The sequence below is a fragment of the Solanum dulcamara genome, chromosome 3 (genome assembly GCF_947179165.1).
Source record: "Solanum dulcamara chromosome 3, daSolDulc1.2, whole genome shotgun sequence".
Lineage (NCBI taxonomy): Eukaryota > Viridiplantae > Streptophyta > Magnoliopsida > Solanales > Solanaceae > Solanum > Solanum dulcamara.
This window is the reverse complement of record NC_077239.1, coordinates 71,428,323-71,445,272: the sequence shown is the minus strand read 5'-3', so window position 1 is coordinate 71,445,272 and position 16,950 is coordinate 71,428,323. Positions and strand designations below refer to the sequence as shown.

General features: G+C 33.3%; 1 protein-coding gene across 2 annotated transcripts; it reads right to left on the bottom strand.

Moving 5' to 3' along the window:
- Nucleotides 1-8,098: 8,098 nt before the first annotated feature.
- LOC129882810 (type I inositol polyphosphate 5-phosphatase 4) lies at nucleotides 8,099-12,786 on the bottom strand. 2 transcript variants are annotated; one of them, XM_055957268.1, is made up of 14 exons: nucleotides 12,104-12,786; nucleotides 11,923-12,010; nucleotides 11,487-11,555; nucleotides 11,231-11,318; nucleotides 11,031-11,135; nucleotides 10,312-10,939; nucleotides 10,038-10,231; nucleotides 9,773-9,881; nucleotides 9,508-9,656; nucleotides 9,105-9,377; nucleotides 8,939-9,018; nucleotides 8,782-8,859; nucleotides 8,462-8,608; nucleotides 8,099-8,349 (listed from the first exon to the last, which is right to left on the bottom strand). In XM_055957268.1, exons 1-10 carry the CDS (start codon nucleotides 12,131-12,133, stop codon nucleotides 9,155-9,157), a joined length of 1,683 nt encoding a protein of 560 aa, XP_055813243.1. In that variant the 5' UTR covers nucleotides 12,134-12,786; the 3' UTR covers nucleotides 8,099-8,349; nucleotides 8,462-8,608; nucleotides 8,782-8,859; nucleotides 8,939-9,018; nucleotides 9,105-9,154. The 2 variants fall into 2 exon arrangements, with proteins under 2 accessions (XP_055813243.1, XP_055813242.1); XM_055957267.1 differs by having other exon boundaries at nucleotides 8,939-9,015.
- Nucleotides 12,787-16,950: the final 4,164 nt, after the last annotated feature.

Genomic DNA, 16,950 nt, shown 5'->3' with positions numbered 1-16,950 from the left:
TTCATAGCTAAATTGGGGATTATTACTATTTAGCTAGAGAATTTCATCTGTCGCTAATTCTCTATCTTTTAATACTCTTACACAACTATTGTTAGTTGTGTGACAATAGCCGTGTGAACACAAAATAAAGTTTCTCATCGAAAACTAGTACTTTTAACAAGAATATCGAATTTTCCCCTGATTGAAGCAAATGCCACCTAGTTTCTTTAAGACCTAATCCGATCCATACTTTGGTGATTTTTTCTTAGTAAACATATAATTTAACTTGGCAAACTTAATTTTCCATTTTTATGTAATAAACATACACATACATAATAATGTACGTACTTTTTTTTACAAGAAAAAATGATTGACTAATAAAGATGAACATTTAGAACCGGCGACAACATTATATGTTACACTAGTATATTTTTCAAATAATTAACAAAGAAAACTAATACTTAATAGTTCAACCAAAGTGCAGTGGAGGAAATATGAAGTGTGTATGTTGTGATAGTATCATGTACGAAGTATATGTTTTGGCAAATATCAAGTGGACATGTTATGCTCAGATATAGAGCATGTGAGAAGAGAGAAATCAGAGCAAGTGAAATATTTGTGTAATGAATAATGTACGCAATAGCAAATGGGAAGACAAGATTTATCTTCCAAAATATGGCACTCTTCCAAATGGACCATCAAATTCAACAATATATTATGTGTCTACCTACTCAGTCTTGTCCATTCCATGTTGTGTAACAAAGAAATCTAGGCAATTAGAGTTTATTTAAAGTTGTTAAGTTTGAAAAAAATTCATATAAAGTATAAATACTTATGATTCTATATATTAACTTTTCTTTTTAATTAAGCAGGTGATTTAGTGCTGACTGTAGCTTTTATAGAATTACATTTTGAATAGGTGGGATACAGAAATTACAGATTTTCGCATTTGACTTTTTTTTTTTGCGAAAAATCGGTGAATAGAGTCGACTAGTCTATTAGTTTTCTAGAAAAATATCAAATGCAGATTCTTAAGTGTTCTATGATTATTTTTTGAGCTATTGATTAATTAAAAATAATTTATAAAATTAAATTAAGTACATATTTGTTGGATCAAGAGTGATTTTGATGATCAACAAAAGGAGTAGTTGAAAGGATCAAGTCGCAACTTAGTGTTCCTGTCAAACCGAATCCATCAGGGAGAAGGAGAAGTGCAGATACACGGAAGAGTGGAAATCTAAGGCGGTGGTTTTTCCTTAAACAGAGTAGCAGTCTAACAAGGAAAAGGAACAGTATTCGACTCAAAGAAGGAGAAGACTAATGTCTATAAATAAAGAAGGGTTTACACAAAGAAAGCTTGCACACTTTCAATAGAAAGTTTCAAGTTGAACAAATTCAAGTAAGAGAGAGTTCATATTTGAGAGAGTTCTGATTGAGATTTTAGAGTGCTGCGAAGACAAAGAAATTGAATTGAAGTACTTGTTCCATAGGCTTACGCTTATAGTTCTAAGTTTGTTTTATTTGTAATAGTGATTATCGAGTTGTAATCATTGTTGATTTAGAGTGAAGTTTATTCTTCTAGTTGGGGGCAACTGGAAGAAAGGGTTCAATAGCTAAGGATGATTGTGGAAGTTTAGGATTAGAGTTTATAATTTCTTAGATTGCTTAGAATTGTAATCTTAAACAATTGTTGAGGCTCAAAGTTTTAGTGAAGTGGAGTTAAATCCTACAGAGTTGTACGTCGTGGTTTTTCACCCTTTTGAGATGGGGGTTTTCACGATAAATCATTATGTCATTATTCTATTTGTTATTCGAAGTTCAGTCTTGACAATGCGTAAGGAACTGATTACACAAACTTGTTCCTTAGGCAAGTTAGGGGGTCAGTATTCTAACAATTGGTATCAGAGCAGGTTATCTTAATAAGAGTCTAACTACTAAGGTAAACATCATTATGAATTCTACACCTCCTCTCGGACACGGTGAAGTTCAACACGTCAACAGACCACCTCTATTCAATGGACAATACTATTCATGGTAGAAAGCTCGTGTGAAGGATTTTCTTCAAGCTGAAGATTATGAGCTTTGGTTGAGTGTCACTGATGGGCCAAAAATGCCTATGATTAAAGATGCAGAAGGAAACGGCATCCCAAAACCCAAGGCTTAGTGCGGGGAAGATGACTACAAGATGCTAGGTAAAAATACCAAAGCCAAGTGCATTCTTGTGTGTGGACTCGAACCTGATGAGTTCAACCGCATATCCAGTTGTACCACTGCAAAACAAATATGGACACTCTAATTAACGCACACAAAGGAACCACTCAAGTGAGAATATCTAGGATCGCCAGAATAGCACTGAATACGAGGCCTTTAAGATGAAGAATCTCTTTAAGATATGATCACGAGATTTACCACAGTGGTGAATGAACTAGTGTTTCAGTCAAGGAGGTCTGATATCTAGTATTGCGATGACCAAGCCTAAGAAACGGTCGAGTGGATCAACTGCTTTAGCAACTGGGCATATTTTTCGTGGTCTATATCATGCCAGTTATAGCAGTCCTAGGGAATTTGCTTCGGCTATTAGTCTAGAAATGGCTGCAAGAGACTGCCCTTACAGTCTTTGATCAGTAAATTATTTAGAACTTCGGAAGATGGGAAGAGCCTTGCCTTTAGGTTAGGCCGGTCTCATCATTCACGCAATTCTCCCGTCCATCGATTGATCACGCGAGTACACATCCAGTCAGCGTATAGCGAATGAAAATAGGTCCTGACTTTTCAACAACAGAGGGAAAACTTACTCTTTCAAGTCAAAGTCAAAGTCGGGTGGACTCAGTTTAAAGAGAGGAGAGGAAGGGTATTTTGAATCTTGAGTTTCTCTTTCAACTGAAGCTTGAAATAGCTTAAAGACACCTAACACTTCGTCTTTAGTCTTCAAGACATAGACCCAAAGCTTTCTTGAGCAGTTGTTAATAAAAGTGACAAAGTAGAGTACACCATCCAGAGTAATTGTCTTCATTGGATCGCATAAATCAGGATTCACCAACTCAAGCAAATCTGTCTTTCTTAAAGGAGGATTAGACTTAAAGAAAACTTTATTTTGTTTTCTAGCCAAGCAGTGCTCAGACTTTTCTAATTTAGCACTTTAAAAATCTGACAACAATTTCTTCTTGGCTAGAACATTAAGTCATTTTTCACTTATGTGGCTAAGCCTTTTGTGTCATAATGTTGAAGAGTTATCGCTCCCAACTGCATTCACCATATTGGCACAAGTAGAAGTCGTAGTTTAGTATAGACCATGACGTTTTTTACCACGAGCCACAACCAAGGAACCTTTAATGAGTTTCCACTTTCCACCGTGTTGCTATCAAAGCACACGCAACTGTACGCGATCTCATAAGTAATATAGTGGGTCTTTTTAGGATTCGGATGTCGAACCCGCAAGGACTTGTCAATTAATTGATTACTAAATTGTATTCATCCTAATTATTTATTTAAGCAAGCTAAAATAATATTGTTAATATTTTTATACTATAAATTGCAAGAATTAAATAAAAAAATAAATTTATAATATTATTGGAAAAATTCCAGGGCTGCAGCGTACTAAAAATTCATGTTTCGCATATCTTTCATTAATTTCAGAAGTTATCAAATTACTAATTTACAGGATTGATTTTACAATTATGGTCTCTCGGCCTTTAATTGCCTACCTTTGTTGACAACCTAACTACATCGTTGAGCGGGGATAAACATGAACAAATAAAGAAACATTAATCCTATCATCCCGTCTAGTAACCAAACATGGTGTATAAGTATGTGTCACGAGCATCCTATACACGAATTATCCTAGGCATTCTAAAATGAACATGTTCCCTATATTCTAGGGTTCTATCTCCCTTCCATCTCTCGAGTTCCAGGTACACAATAAATTTATTCTAATGGTGATTAAGCATTAAAATAGTTAAAGCAAGAATATAGGAGTAATAAAAATGATAATCAACTTCATCCATAAAATTAATGTTCAACAATCATTCGTAGCCGCAGCCCCAAAACAAAGTCTTTAGCTACTAATGTCTTAAAAAAGAAGGAGAAGAAAAGAACGCTAGGTCAAAAGTTAAAAGTTCAAATTCCTTAAAAACGAATTTTATGAAATATTAATAGAAGTAGGAAAAACTCCAAATAAAATAACTGAGTCCAAAACTAATTGTCATCTTCTTTATTATCCTCTCTGTCTTTGTTCTCCTTCTTTAATTTCCGACAGAACTTCTTTGTGTGCCCTTTCATGCCACAATAATAACACTCAATATCTTTAAGTCTGCCTCTGTATTTATTTTTGTTATGTTCTCGATTTTGAGAACCACAATTTTTTTCTCCCTGGATCCAGTTACCCAGACATCCGACAAAGAAGAATCTTGAGATTTTCTTCTCATCTCTTCGTTCAAGACACTACTCTTGGCGAAATCCATAGAGATCACACCATTTGGAACAGAATTTGACAATGAAGTTCTAAATGTTTCTCAATAGTATGGTAGGGAGCCAAATAGAAGAAAACCTTGAATTTCTTCATCAAATTTGATACCCATAGCAAATAACTGGTTCATGATCTCCTGAAAATTACTCAGATGATCCGTCGTCGGAGAACCATCTTGATACTTTAAATTTAACATCTTTTTTATTAAGAACATTTTTTTGTTCCCTCGTTTTCTCCCCCAAAATATATAACTATTGCAGATCAAAGTAATTTTTTTCTGATGTGGAAGTTCAGACTATGCTGCAACCACATAGCATACTCAGATAAAACCTTGCTCTAATATCAATTTATTAAAAAAATACGGACTAACACAAAAATATATGTGATCAAAATAGTGAAAATAATGACACCAAGAATTTTATGTGGAAACTCTTCAAAGACTATTTTTTTATACTCTATGAAATACCTCACTTTTGATCTCTAATATTTTTTCTCTTTATCTTGGTGTGTATTTACAAATGAGCAAGAGTGCTCTATTTATAGAAAAAATTTATTCCTATGATGTCATGGGTGACATCATGAAAGAAATAAATATTTCAAACTTTAGTAAATTTATTAGTGAGATTTTATTTGACAAAAATAATAATCTTTTGAAAATATGCCAACTACCAAATCCACATTTTTAACTATCTAATTTTAAACTTTACAATAAAGTAAAAAATATTCGTGGCATAAAATGGACCTATACAATATGAATTAAAAAAAGTATAACATGTGTATATAAAATATAAGGACAAAAGATATTATTATTAAATTAAATAATCCGCAAAAGAGAAACAAAACTGTAGGCAAATCAATTTGATGCTGCAGAAAAAGGAACAAAAGGATACATCTTGGACATCCCTACACTTTCTTTCTTCGGATTGTGTCTCTCTTTTTGTTTTTAATTTGAAAAAGTTTTATTTACAATTCTGAATGCACATGTCTATTATTATATTTAAAAAATTATTAACGAATTAAAACAGGAAAAAGCTCCTGAATCCTAATTATTGAATATGCAACCGAGCCATGATGACTTAGATATAAAAATGAAAGAACAGCTGATTGTGAATTAACTTGGGTGTAATTTAGTATAAAGGGCTACAAAAAAAATATTGTTTACGTAATTTTTTCAAAAAATAAGTATTTTATTTAATTATTTAATAAATAAATAAAATATTATTTTAAAAATAGTTATATATGATTTGTAAAAGTTATGAGAGAGAAAAAATTTATGCACAATTTACAAAATGAGATCTGAAGTAGGATGGGTGGCGTAGGGGTGGTGGGGTTGGCGTAGTGTTTGGGGGTGAGAGTGAGAAATTACTTGTTAAATTTGTTTTTTCTGCTTTTTAGTAGAAGAGTTTACTTTTTTGATTTTTAAGAAATTTATTTTCTTAAAAAAATATTTTTGCCAGTTAAACAAGAAAAAATATTTGGCAAACTATTTTCCTTTCTACCAAATACATCATAAGTACTAACCTAGCGGAAATTTTTGTGCATCGGCTGCCCATGTATCTGTCACGCGACATAACTTAAAGGGATTCAAATTTAATATCAATGGTTTTTTTAAAATAAAAACAAATGAGGGCAATGGAAGGTGAAACAAGGGGGGATAGCAAGATGGAAAATTGAATTTTCATCAATATGGTGGAAGTTTAGGTAATTAAAGATGATTAATTTGAGTTCGCTCTAGAAAATATGATTAATTTGAGTTTGCTCTAGAAAATCTCACTTTGAGAGACAAAACATTTTCTACCAACACTCTAAAAAGGGTCAAAAATATCCTTAAACTATTTGAAATGAACAAAAATACCTTTCATTTATAATTTAGTCCAAAAATCCATTTGCCGTCAATACTTTGATCTAACAATGCCCTTATTGTTATTTAATGGATCAAAAATACCCTTTGTCAAATAAATATATTATTTATTTTCTTTTTTTAACATATTTTTTTCCTAATAATATTTCTTATTAGCAAAGGTTTATTCTACTTCAATTAGGAAAAAAATTAAAATTTAAAAATATTTTTTATTTTATTATAATTATTTTTTATCGTTATTTGAATAAAAAAATTAATGATTGATTTATTATAATCGTATATATATGATATATATTATCTCTAAAGACTTAGAGTGCATGAAATTATTCTTTTTTAATTGATAAAATGAGATTACGAAGAATAAAATAATTTCCTACATTTTTATTACTTAAAGCGGTTTAAAAAGAAAGAAAATAAGAATAGAATTCCTTAAAAATAATATTTTTATAAGGAACAAAATTTTATTTTATTTTTAAAAAAAAGTATATTTATTCAGAAAAGGACATTTTGACTCATTTTATAATAATAGGAGCATTTTTGACCCATTAAATAACTATAAAGATATTTCTGAACGAAAATATTGACAACAATAATATTTTTAGATCAAACTATAAATAAAAAATATTTTTATTCATTTTAAATAATTTAAAAACATTTATAATTCTTTCTCCCTATGTTATTTGTTTTCGTCTCACTGTAATAGAAAGATTTTGACTCGCCACGACAAAAAAAAACAAGAAAAGAGAAGATGACAATTCACAATTTCCCATGCAAAGAGAAAAAAAAAAGTGAAAATTGACTAAAATGTGACGTTCGGTCTCTGGCTTTTGCAAGGATTCCCATACACTACTCAACACATTCAAACAAAGAATGATCCAATATATATTAAAGTAAGAAAACTTACGTAAAGTAAAAAACACATTAAACAAAGTACTCCTACTATTTAGGTTTCCATTCTGCCTTCAATAAACCTATTTTGTAGATTTGGCTCGATTTTCCATAATTCAGACTTGCAATTCCGTTAGTTACTTGCCCCTTATTAACAACAAAATTCACTAAAACATTTTTCTGATTTTTAAGATGACAATGAAGAAGCAATAGAAACACTTGTCAAGAGCGGAGCCAAGCGGAAAATTACACTATATATACAAGATTAAAATTATTCTATATATATAAAGTAGATGTTGAATTCTCTTGATTTTTTTGTATTTTTACTCTTTCAAATTTTGAACCATTTTATTGAAAAATTCTAAGTGACAAGTGACATGAATGGTTTGCCAAAGATATAATTAAGCAAATAGGAGTATGTCATGTGTAGTAGTTTAAGTTTATTGATGAGATGATCACGCAAACAAAAAGTGGAACCAAAGATTTATACAAAGCATGGACATTTCTATTTAGAGTGCCCCAATTCCATACGTAATTACTGCTGCATTCCTTTATATGATGACATTTCAATAAAGAAGCTGTCAATTAATGCATATATGTGAGAGAAAGCACAAGCCCCCCTGCTTTGTGCTTTGCTTTCCACAGAATTTCAATAGTACTTGTGTTTAAGTTGTAATCAACAAATAATTGCTACCTTTTTTCAGTTTGCCTTACTAAGGACAATCCACAAACATACAAACTCATGAATATTGAACAAAGAAAAAAAGAGAACAGTAAAAAGATATGTAGAGCAACAGAAATATGCATCCAAGCAAACTGTGATTCCTTTTTCTTTTCAGGAAATTTTTTACTTTTCAGTAATGTCATTGATGCCCGCTCCCTCCCCTCCCCCCCTCCCCCCCCCCCCAACATATTCTATTTGTCTGTGACAATGAGCACAATCCAAAGTTTCTTTTTCTCCAAATAGAACAAAAGGCCACACAAAAAATAAAGAGTCGATGGACTCTATGCATCAACTTTCATCATTTTTTGTATCAGGATGTTCTCTTTTTTAATCCTCAAAAGAGATGAAGAACCCTGAGAAAGTTGATCTGCATCGGTCTCAATTCTTTGCTTAGCCATATCACCTTCTCAAGAGTTTGTGTGTGTGTGTGTCCTGTATATAAATGAATTGAGAGAAGAGTGAATAACGATAAAATCTTTTGATGGTAAATCAAAATATTAAGAACTATTGAATCATATTGTTCGCCTACAAACAGAATCATCACCTGATATAACCATATTATCGATGCAGCATTTTGTAGTAAGAGACCAATTTCATCATTTCTGACAGTTCTGTTTCCTAATCTTAGCGTGATTACTTCTCCTTCTGTCTGTAATCATATTATATCTGGCAGAACTGCCCTGCTCCACTCCTGAAATATTTTCTAAGCAAATTAGCCTAGGGTCCTTAGGATTCTTCGAAGATGAACAGAAGTTCTTTCCATTACTCATACTACTGACACGACCGCATTGATCAATTAAATTTTACACTCATGCGGCAAGACAAATGTAACATTATCTCAGCAAGAGCAGGTATGAGTTTTACCTGACTCTAGGCAGAAGAAATGCAGATTTATCATATAGCAAAACTGTCCCTTCTGAAGTCCTCTCATTTTGCAGTGTCCTGTTCAGAAGTTTTGAGCTTTAATATTAAGTAGTTAAAGGAAAATTATCTCCATGTAAACTCAGTTAAACAAACTCACTTGCCAAGAATTTTCCTCTTAAGTTTTGCAGCATAAAGTCCAAAACTCCAAGTCGTGACTTCCTGACCTAAAGGCATCTGCTGCCTCAGAAAGAGTAGTTATATTAGCTAATGGAAAATATTAAGTATGAAATCTAACAATCAGAATCTCGAATACAGAAGCATACCTGAATTTGGAGTTCTGAGGATAGGATTCTTCATTGAAAAGAACTGTATCTTAGTAATAGTATCCATCATATCCATATGAATGGGGCAACAACTCTTCAACTTCAACCCTAGAGCTAGCGCAACTCAAATTTTTCTTTACACGATGGCGGTTGATGGACTCGACCTCAGCCAAGAATATACTATAAACTGGTCTATGATCTGAGAATCTGGACTCTCCACGAACATATGATATTTGATATAGGCCTTGACCATACCATAATATGCGATCACACCTTCATTCACAAGTCATAAGTTTTAGATGTCCAACAATGTAACATGAACAAGATATGTATAACCACGCGAAAGGGGGGAATTTGTGCATTAAGCACATAAAACACAAAGTGATATTGTTAGAAGGATTACCAAGCAGGGGTTCTTCGTTTTTCTTTTGGGTGTGTGTCCTCTCCTGCATATCTGTCTGAGTTACTTGAGTACTTGTATGTCGGAGGGAAGTATATTCTTCCTTCACTCCATCCATTAAAAACACGTCCCATCCTCTGCTCTATCCGTAGCTGTGACAAAAAGACACATTACAATGGATGAGCTAGTTGATTGTGTGGCTTTAAAATCTGGTAAATAAGAAAATAAAGGAAAAAAGAGAACTGCTTGTTGAATATGAATAACATACCTGATCATTTTCTAACAGCACCCTCCAATTGCGCATTTCCACCAGTGCCTTGGCAGTTCGGTAAGACAAGGCAATCCGATAGTTCAAATCTCCAAGCCATATGATCCGACTTCACAAGCACAAAACCAAAGTTAGGAAATAAAACGAGACAAGAACCTACTTCAGAGCAATGACCATCATCTTAAATATAAATAACAGGTTAGGTAGACTATGGTCGATATTAAAAATCAATGTAGATTTGACCAGATATAAACAAGAGCTTTACTCATGCTCGAGGATTGTTTGAGGAGAGTTGTCATCCCCAATGCCATGAACCCTTGGAAACCTTGTTTTCTTTAGAATCTCCAAGACATCAGAGTTTCTTCGCAACTCATCTCCCTCTTTTTGTCCAGATGTTAAATGACTACAAATGAAGCAGAAGCTTGTTTGGTGCAGCGACATGCTAACCGAGATTGAGCCCTGTAAATACGTGGGGATTAGCACTTCTGCGCATATGTAAGCAACTAAAGCTTTTACAAGATACCGTAGAAGGAAAATACCTTGTTCCCAAGATAACCCATCAATCCTCTGCCAACACAAGATACTTTCAGGTTGCGAACATCATCCCTTAGATCACTTCTAATCCAAATAGTAAGAAATATTCCAACCATTTGCTTACTCGCAACAAGACAGTATCTTGATTTTGATGGCTGTCTGTCTCTGTCCTCTAAAGTAATGGAACCACTATACGAAATTGGGGAATAGTGGGTTGTAACCGGTGAATAATCATCTGGACCATTTTCATCATCAGAGGAACCACCCCATTGGGCATATGGGTCATAATCACTTGGCCTTCCCCCAAAGACACCTCTATCACAAACACTAAATCTCCGATCAAGTTGAGCCTGTGGCATTGACATTTCACTCTCCATTGCTCTCATGCTACGGCTTAGTGTCTGAAATGAGCGGCGATGGAAGAACGACGGGGCTTCTTCTCTTACCGATCCCTCAAAGTCAGCATCTAGCTCAACAACAGGATTAGGAACTGGAGAAGGCGTACGATAACCACCACTTGCCCCAGGAAGACTGTTCAGAGTTTTTCGAATGAGTGCTAGCCATTTTCTAGCTGGGCCATTATCTTCTGTGCCCAAAACATTACCAGCATTCAAAGGAACAATTTCTTGAAACCTAACAACTCATCAAATAATACTCATAAGTATATTCATTCTCTACCTAAAAGTATAGGTCTAAACATGACAATTAATTGGTTGTTACTCACCCCAGAACATAAATGTCAGCAGGAGGTGAGGTATGAAGCCAATCATCAAGACTTAGATTACTAGGCGGAGATTTTCCGGCCACATTCCATGTTGCTACAAAGACACTGTGAAGGAAATAAATAAACATGCATCCAGAGATATGCATACTTCATAAAAATACAACTCTCAATAAAACTAAACGGATAAAATAAAAACTCACCGGTAGTTATTCACATCTGTAACTTCTGAAGTGTCAAGGTCAATCTTACTTCGATGAAAACGATCACCATTCCTTCTACTTGACATATCTATAAGTTTTTTTCAATTAAACAAAACAAAAACACAAAATATGCAGATTCAGAAGGCGGACAGCAAACCAGCTAAAAGAGAAAAACAAATCATTGATTCCTTGCTTATGTTGTGGAAAGACAAGTGGTTCGAAGAGTGTTGTGGTCCAAAGGGTAATTCTACTGAACCTGTTTTGCTTTTCTTGATAGTAGATGCCTGCCTCTCTGAGAAATTGTTCCTCCATTCATCATCAACACCTGAAAAAGCATGGACATAAAGTGATTTAAAGCTGTGTCATTTTGCTGTTACAAAATATAACTCCCATATTTTCTAAAAAAAAATACAACCTAAAACCTAGGAAATAACAGGCAAACCGAATTCAGAAAACAACAAAACAAAGAAAATAGATCTCAAAGAAGCACATGAAAATGGCAGACTTATTAGATTCCAAAGACTACTATACAAAAGCATGCAGTGATTGATGCAGAATCAACCAATCAACCAGGAAAATTGCAGTCAGTGAAAGTTACTTTAATTAAACCTCCATTACTTTGCTTAATTACAAAGTAAAAAGTCCAAGAATCTCAAACTCAAAATGCAATTTTAGAAGACTGAATCAATTACCTCCATAGACAATATCATCAGCTTGGAAATCCTCAGCTTTGCTCTTGATATTGAACCATTTCTTTACCAGACTCTTAGGCCACGAGAGCTTCATCAAGAACACAAAAAAAGTAGTAAATTTGGGAAGTTTTTTTTTTTTTTTTTTTGCAGAAAACAGCTTCACATTCTTGAAAAAACAAACCTTGGTTTTCTTAGAGCTATCATCTCTCATTGTTTCAAAACTTCATACGAGGAGAATGCTCAGTGATTGTGTGGGATTAAGATCGAACCTTTCTGTAACTATTGTTGTACAGATTGAAATTTCTGCTTTTTTTTTTGCCCAAAATGGATTTGAATGAGATCAAGAATTAAAAAAAATTAACCAAGAATCACTCAACTTTGGGATTTTCTTTTCAATTCAATGAAATGGGGTTCTTGGGTATGAGTTTAAAGATCAAGAATCAACAAAAAGCAGCAATCTTGAAGCATAAAACACACAACATTTGGGAGATTATAGTCAAATAGGTCCCAGAAGTAATTTAAAGGAAATAATTCTGGATAAGGAAGATGTGATAGTTGGTTTGCATTGTATGCAAACACAAAGTAGAAAGGAACCAAGAACCTCAAAGGGGGAAAGATAGAATTAAAGACTGTTGGATTCAAGAACCACAGAAGAAGAAAAAAGAAACACAATGTTAGAGAGAGAGAAGGGGGGTCTTTGTGGGTACTAAGTAAAATGTTGTATTTTCAATACATCGTTCTGGTTAACAAGGCAAATTTGAAGGGGAATAAAGTGCAGGGGAGCAAAAAAATATACTCTCTTACCAGTCTCTCACTTTAATATAAATCCAATAAAAGTACCCGGGAAAAAACAGTAAGAAAAATAGCTCACATTAAAAAGAAATTTTAGTTGGAGAGAAATAGAATGTAGTCCTATTATATATGAGCTAAAATAGTATTTTCCAACAGCATACAAACTAGGGACGGAACCAGGTAGGGACGAGGAGTTACATTCGACTACGTTATTTATGTATGGTTAAAACATTTTTTATATGTATATATAATAGATGTTGAACCCTCTTGATTTTTCATATATTTACCTTTTCATACTTTGATCCGCTTAGTGAAAATTCTGACTCTGTTATTGATACGGAAAGGGCTCTTTATTGGGTTTTGGAGGAGCTAAGATAGGCTTTTTTTTTTTTTTTTTAGTGTTGGATACTAATATGAGAAATGTTTTGAGTCTCCCATGTTGATTTTTGGGTTTTAGGAAAATTGAAGAATGCATTCTCTCTCTCTCAACTTGGTTTATGTTAAACTCAACACAAAAGAACAATGTGTTGGTTTGTTGCTTTGTTTAACAAAACCAGAGGGGTATGTAATTGGCTCAAACTAAACTTTGTGTCTTGAGAAGCAAAGGCATTTGTCCCTATTTTAGGGTCTTTGTTATTAAAACATCTCATTGATATAATTCCAAATTTTTTCTGTTTCTTTTTTCTTGTCATTAGATGCATGGACTCGGTAATTTAGAAGAGTTTTTGTCTAAATGGTCCATCAATTCTAAGTGGTTTAATTTTTGTCCACTTTCAGCCATTTGACAATCTTAAAATACAGTTATATATGTTGAGTGACAGCAAGAGTAACTTATGTGTTAACTTTTCAACTAAAACTTAAACTATGTCTTATGTAAAGTTGCTAGAATTTGATAAATCTTTGAATTTGAATTCACTTGATTATATACTCGATATTGACCGTAATTCAAAAGAATAATTTGTAACCTTAGTAAGAGGGAAGGGTTAAATGATTTAGCCGGAGTAAAAGCCATATTACTACCTAACAACTAATACATCTTATTGTGCGATAAAGTCTATTGAAACTTGCTTGTAGACGACCATGGCTTGATGAGTGTCTAATTCTATTAGAGAATAATTAAAAATGAGAGGTGAAAAATATGGAGAAAAAAAAATTATAAGTGAATTGAGAAACATGATGTCTCAGGTTCAAACAAAAAATTAGGTGATTTCTTCTCATCAGTCCTAATGAGTTACTTGGTATTTGTTGTTGGTAAAATTATCCCGTGAAATTATTTAATCTATGCACAAACTGACCCAAATACAAAGATTATAAAAAAAAAATTACGAAATCTTTTTAAGTCAATCACTTTAATGTTTTACTTTCTAGTCCTCTTATGATAAAAATTGATGAATGTTGGCAAGTCAGAACTAATTATAAGTAGGCAGATATGATTAATTGTTGCAAATCTTGAAGAAAACAGTTGGTGAGTCTCAATCCAATTAAAATCATGGGAAATTTGCAAGCGATAGCGAAATTTAACGATGAAGAGGTCCCAATGTCCCATTGCCAATCGAGCTAAAGGTAAAGTCATAGTTGAAGAAGTACAAAAAAGAGAAGTTAAGCACGTTGAGGATCTACTTGTAGGAATTTTCAAATACTAGCATGGACAGGTCTACTCTTCCACCATAACTACTTTATCCCATTCATCAATTTATATTTATAGTTCTATTTTTTTTATCATATATATAGGTAGATGAAAATTCTTGAATTTATAGTTATATTAAATATGCATCTATCCTCATAATAATTCCAAGAATATTTTCACTCACCGGTTAAAAAGTATATATACTTGTCATGACCCAATCGGGCCATGAGTGGCACCCACACCAATCCTCCGGCGGAAGAATCAATGTTATACCCCAAACTAACATCCTAATATAGAAATAGGCAGTTAAAGATGTGGAAACAGTTTAAACAATAGTTTAGACTGAGTTTCCATAAACTCAGAAAATTAACTAGACAATTAAACATTAACGTGCGAAAATTAACCCCTAAAATCTGAAAGTCATTGTACGAAAACTCTTAACTAAAGGTCTAAGATAAGGGGATGCAACACCGAAAAACAATAATATAACATTAAGTCTAGAAATAGTCGAAGTTCGAGGAAAAGAACTAAGACTGAGAAGAATCCACGGTAGGATAAAAGAGTTGGCTCGACCTTGAATTTCGCAATCACTGATCTCCTAACTGAGGTCTGTCAGTAGCCGCCTGAAGATGCCCTGTAATCAACAAAGAAAGAGCAAGTGCAGTATAAGTAAACACAACAGCAGTGTACTGGTAGGATCACGTAGCCAGTCCAGTAAGTACAATATACACAAGAAACCACAACATAGTGAAGACAGGCATATATAGAAACATATTACCAATTATCATTTCATTAGGAATATACACAGTGCCAATCTCAAATACAACAGTCAACAATGGTCCTCTCATGGAACTCATACCCAAACTGTTAATGTGTCGGTGTCACGCCCTATCCACTCGTTAGTATGTACCGGCATGGTACCCAATCCAATATGTGTTGATGTGACATTCAATCCAATATGTACCGACGTGGTACCCGATCCAACAACCACAAACACAAACAACAATGAATAGTTTACATACTTGCACAATCAAGTATCAGGTTCATTGCATGCAATTGATCTCAATAGTCATTTCATTAGGTTCATTCCATTTTTTCCTATTAACATGTATATTATATTATTACTGCAATTAACAGGCACGTATAACACAGACGGAAGAATAAATTATAACCTACCTTGAAACCAAGCTTGAATGCCCTTAAAGAACTTGAGTTTTTCCCTTCGAGGGTCTAAAACGATAAAAGAACACAAGCAATCAATGAACAATGACCTAAATTACCCGGATATATCAAATTACTAACCATTGGCCAAGTTCATGATCCTATCATCCAACTAGTATTTTTTCCATCATTAATTTCAGGCCAAAATCTTCCCCCAAGTTAATTCTTATAAATTCTACTGAGTAAGAATCGAATTATACGTTACAGGGATGGATTATTTACCTTTATCGAAGAGTTTGGTGAAAAACTAAAAAAGAATGGCCCTAGGTTGCCTTTTTGCTCTTCAAAAACGTTATTTTGCATTGCAGCAAAAATAACATTTTTGAGACTTTTTCCCGTTTAAATTTCCAACTGGCCCGCCATAGCGGGATTAATTTCGGTGTGGCGAGTTGAACTAAGACAGAATCTCTGAAATTGAGTCCCAAGCCCCCATTTTGTAACACACCCTCAATCCTTGACGTTTCAAAATAATTCCTTCACACCGAAATTAATTACGAGAGTTCTACTCACCCGAATTCGATTTTGTAAAGCCGTACATGCTTTTTAATGTCTTGGCTATCAACTTAAATAATCAAAATCGTAATAATCCCTTATCCATTACCGAATTACTTCAGACCTCACCTGACTCAGATTTCATCCAAGTCTAGCTTAGGCTCAAAATTTTCAATTTACTACTCAAAAATTTTCTGGCTCAAATTTCTTTCCCATTGACTTATTCATAACGACGAAAACAGGTTATTATAATACTCCCATAAAATATTTGTCTTATTTTATTTGCACATAAGGTTTTAATTTTTGTTTTTATTTTTTTACCCTTTCCTACAAGTTTCTATTTTTTTTTTGTTGTTTTGGTGATTCAAACCCACAATTATAGGATTGAAGTTCAGTGTGCGTACTCATGAAGGTCTTAGTTTTAATCTCGTTAAGTCTATGTATTTTTGGATCTGAAACTTAATAAATGCATTTGTGTTATATTAAATTTTGCAAATAATTAATGGGCATAAACAGATTTGAATGATTAGATATATATCAAATTCCTAAAATTATTAAAATATTTATTCAAGAATTTCTAAAAAAAAAAAAGATAATTTATTAGTACTCTATCCATTATATCGGTTTCAATCATGGTCTTCCACCATTATCAATTATTGTCACCTACCACTCATAACTGTCATTCACAATCAGAACTATCATTGTCACCTATTACCGCAATCAACTATCACCATCATTAGTCATCATTTACAATCATCACCATCAATCACTATCGACACTTATCATCATCAACCACCATTTTATATCACCAACCACTGTCATTTACCGACACCATTAGCTATCAGTATCATTCACCACAATTATTAACTTCCTCCATCAAATACTATGATCAACAA

What these genes read in the sequence shown, in the direction of transcription:
- LOC129882810 (XM_055957268.1), bottom strand. Translation starts at nt 12,133, where the DNA reads ATGAGAGATGATAGCTCTAAGAAAACCAAG. An exon ending in TATCAAGAAAAGCAAAACAG is followed by an intron (nt 11,319 to 11,486) that starts GTTCAGTAGAAT and finishes AAAAACTTATAG; the next exon opens with ATATGTCAAGTAGAAGGAAT. An exon ending in TGCTGTTAGAAAATGATCAG is followed by an intron (nt 9,657 to 9,772) that starts GTATGTTATTCA and finishes TTTTTGTCACAG; the next exon opens with CTACGGATAGAGCAGAGGAT.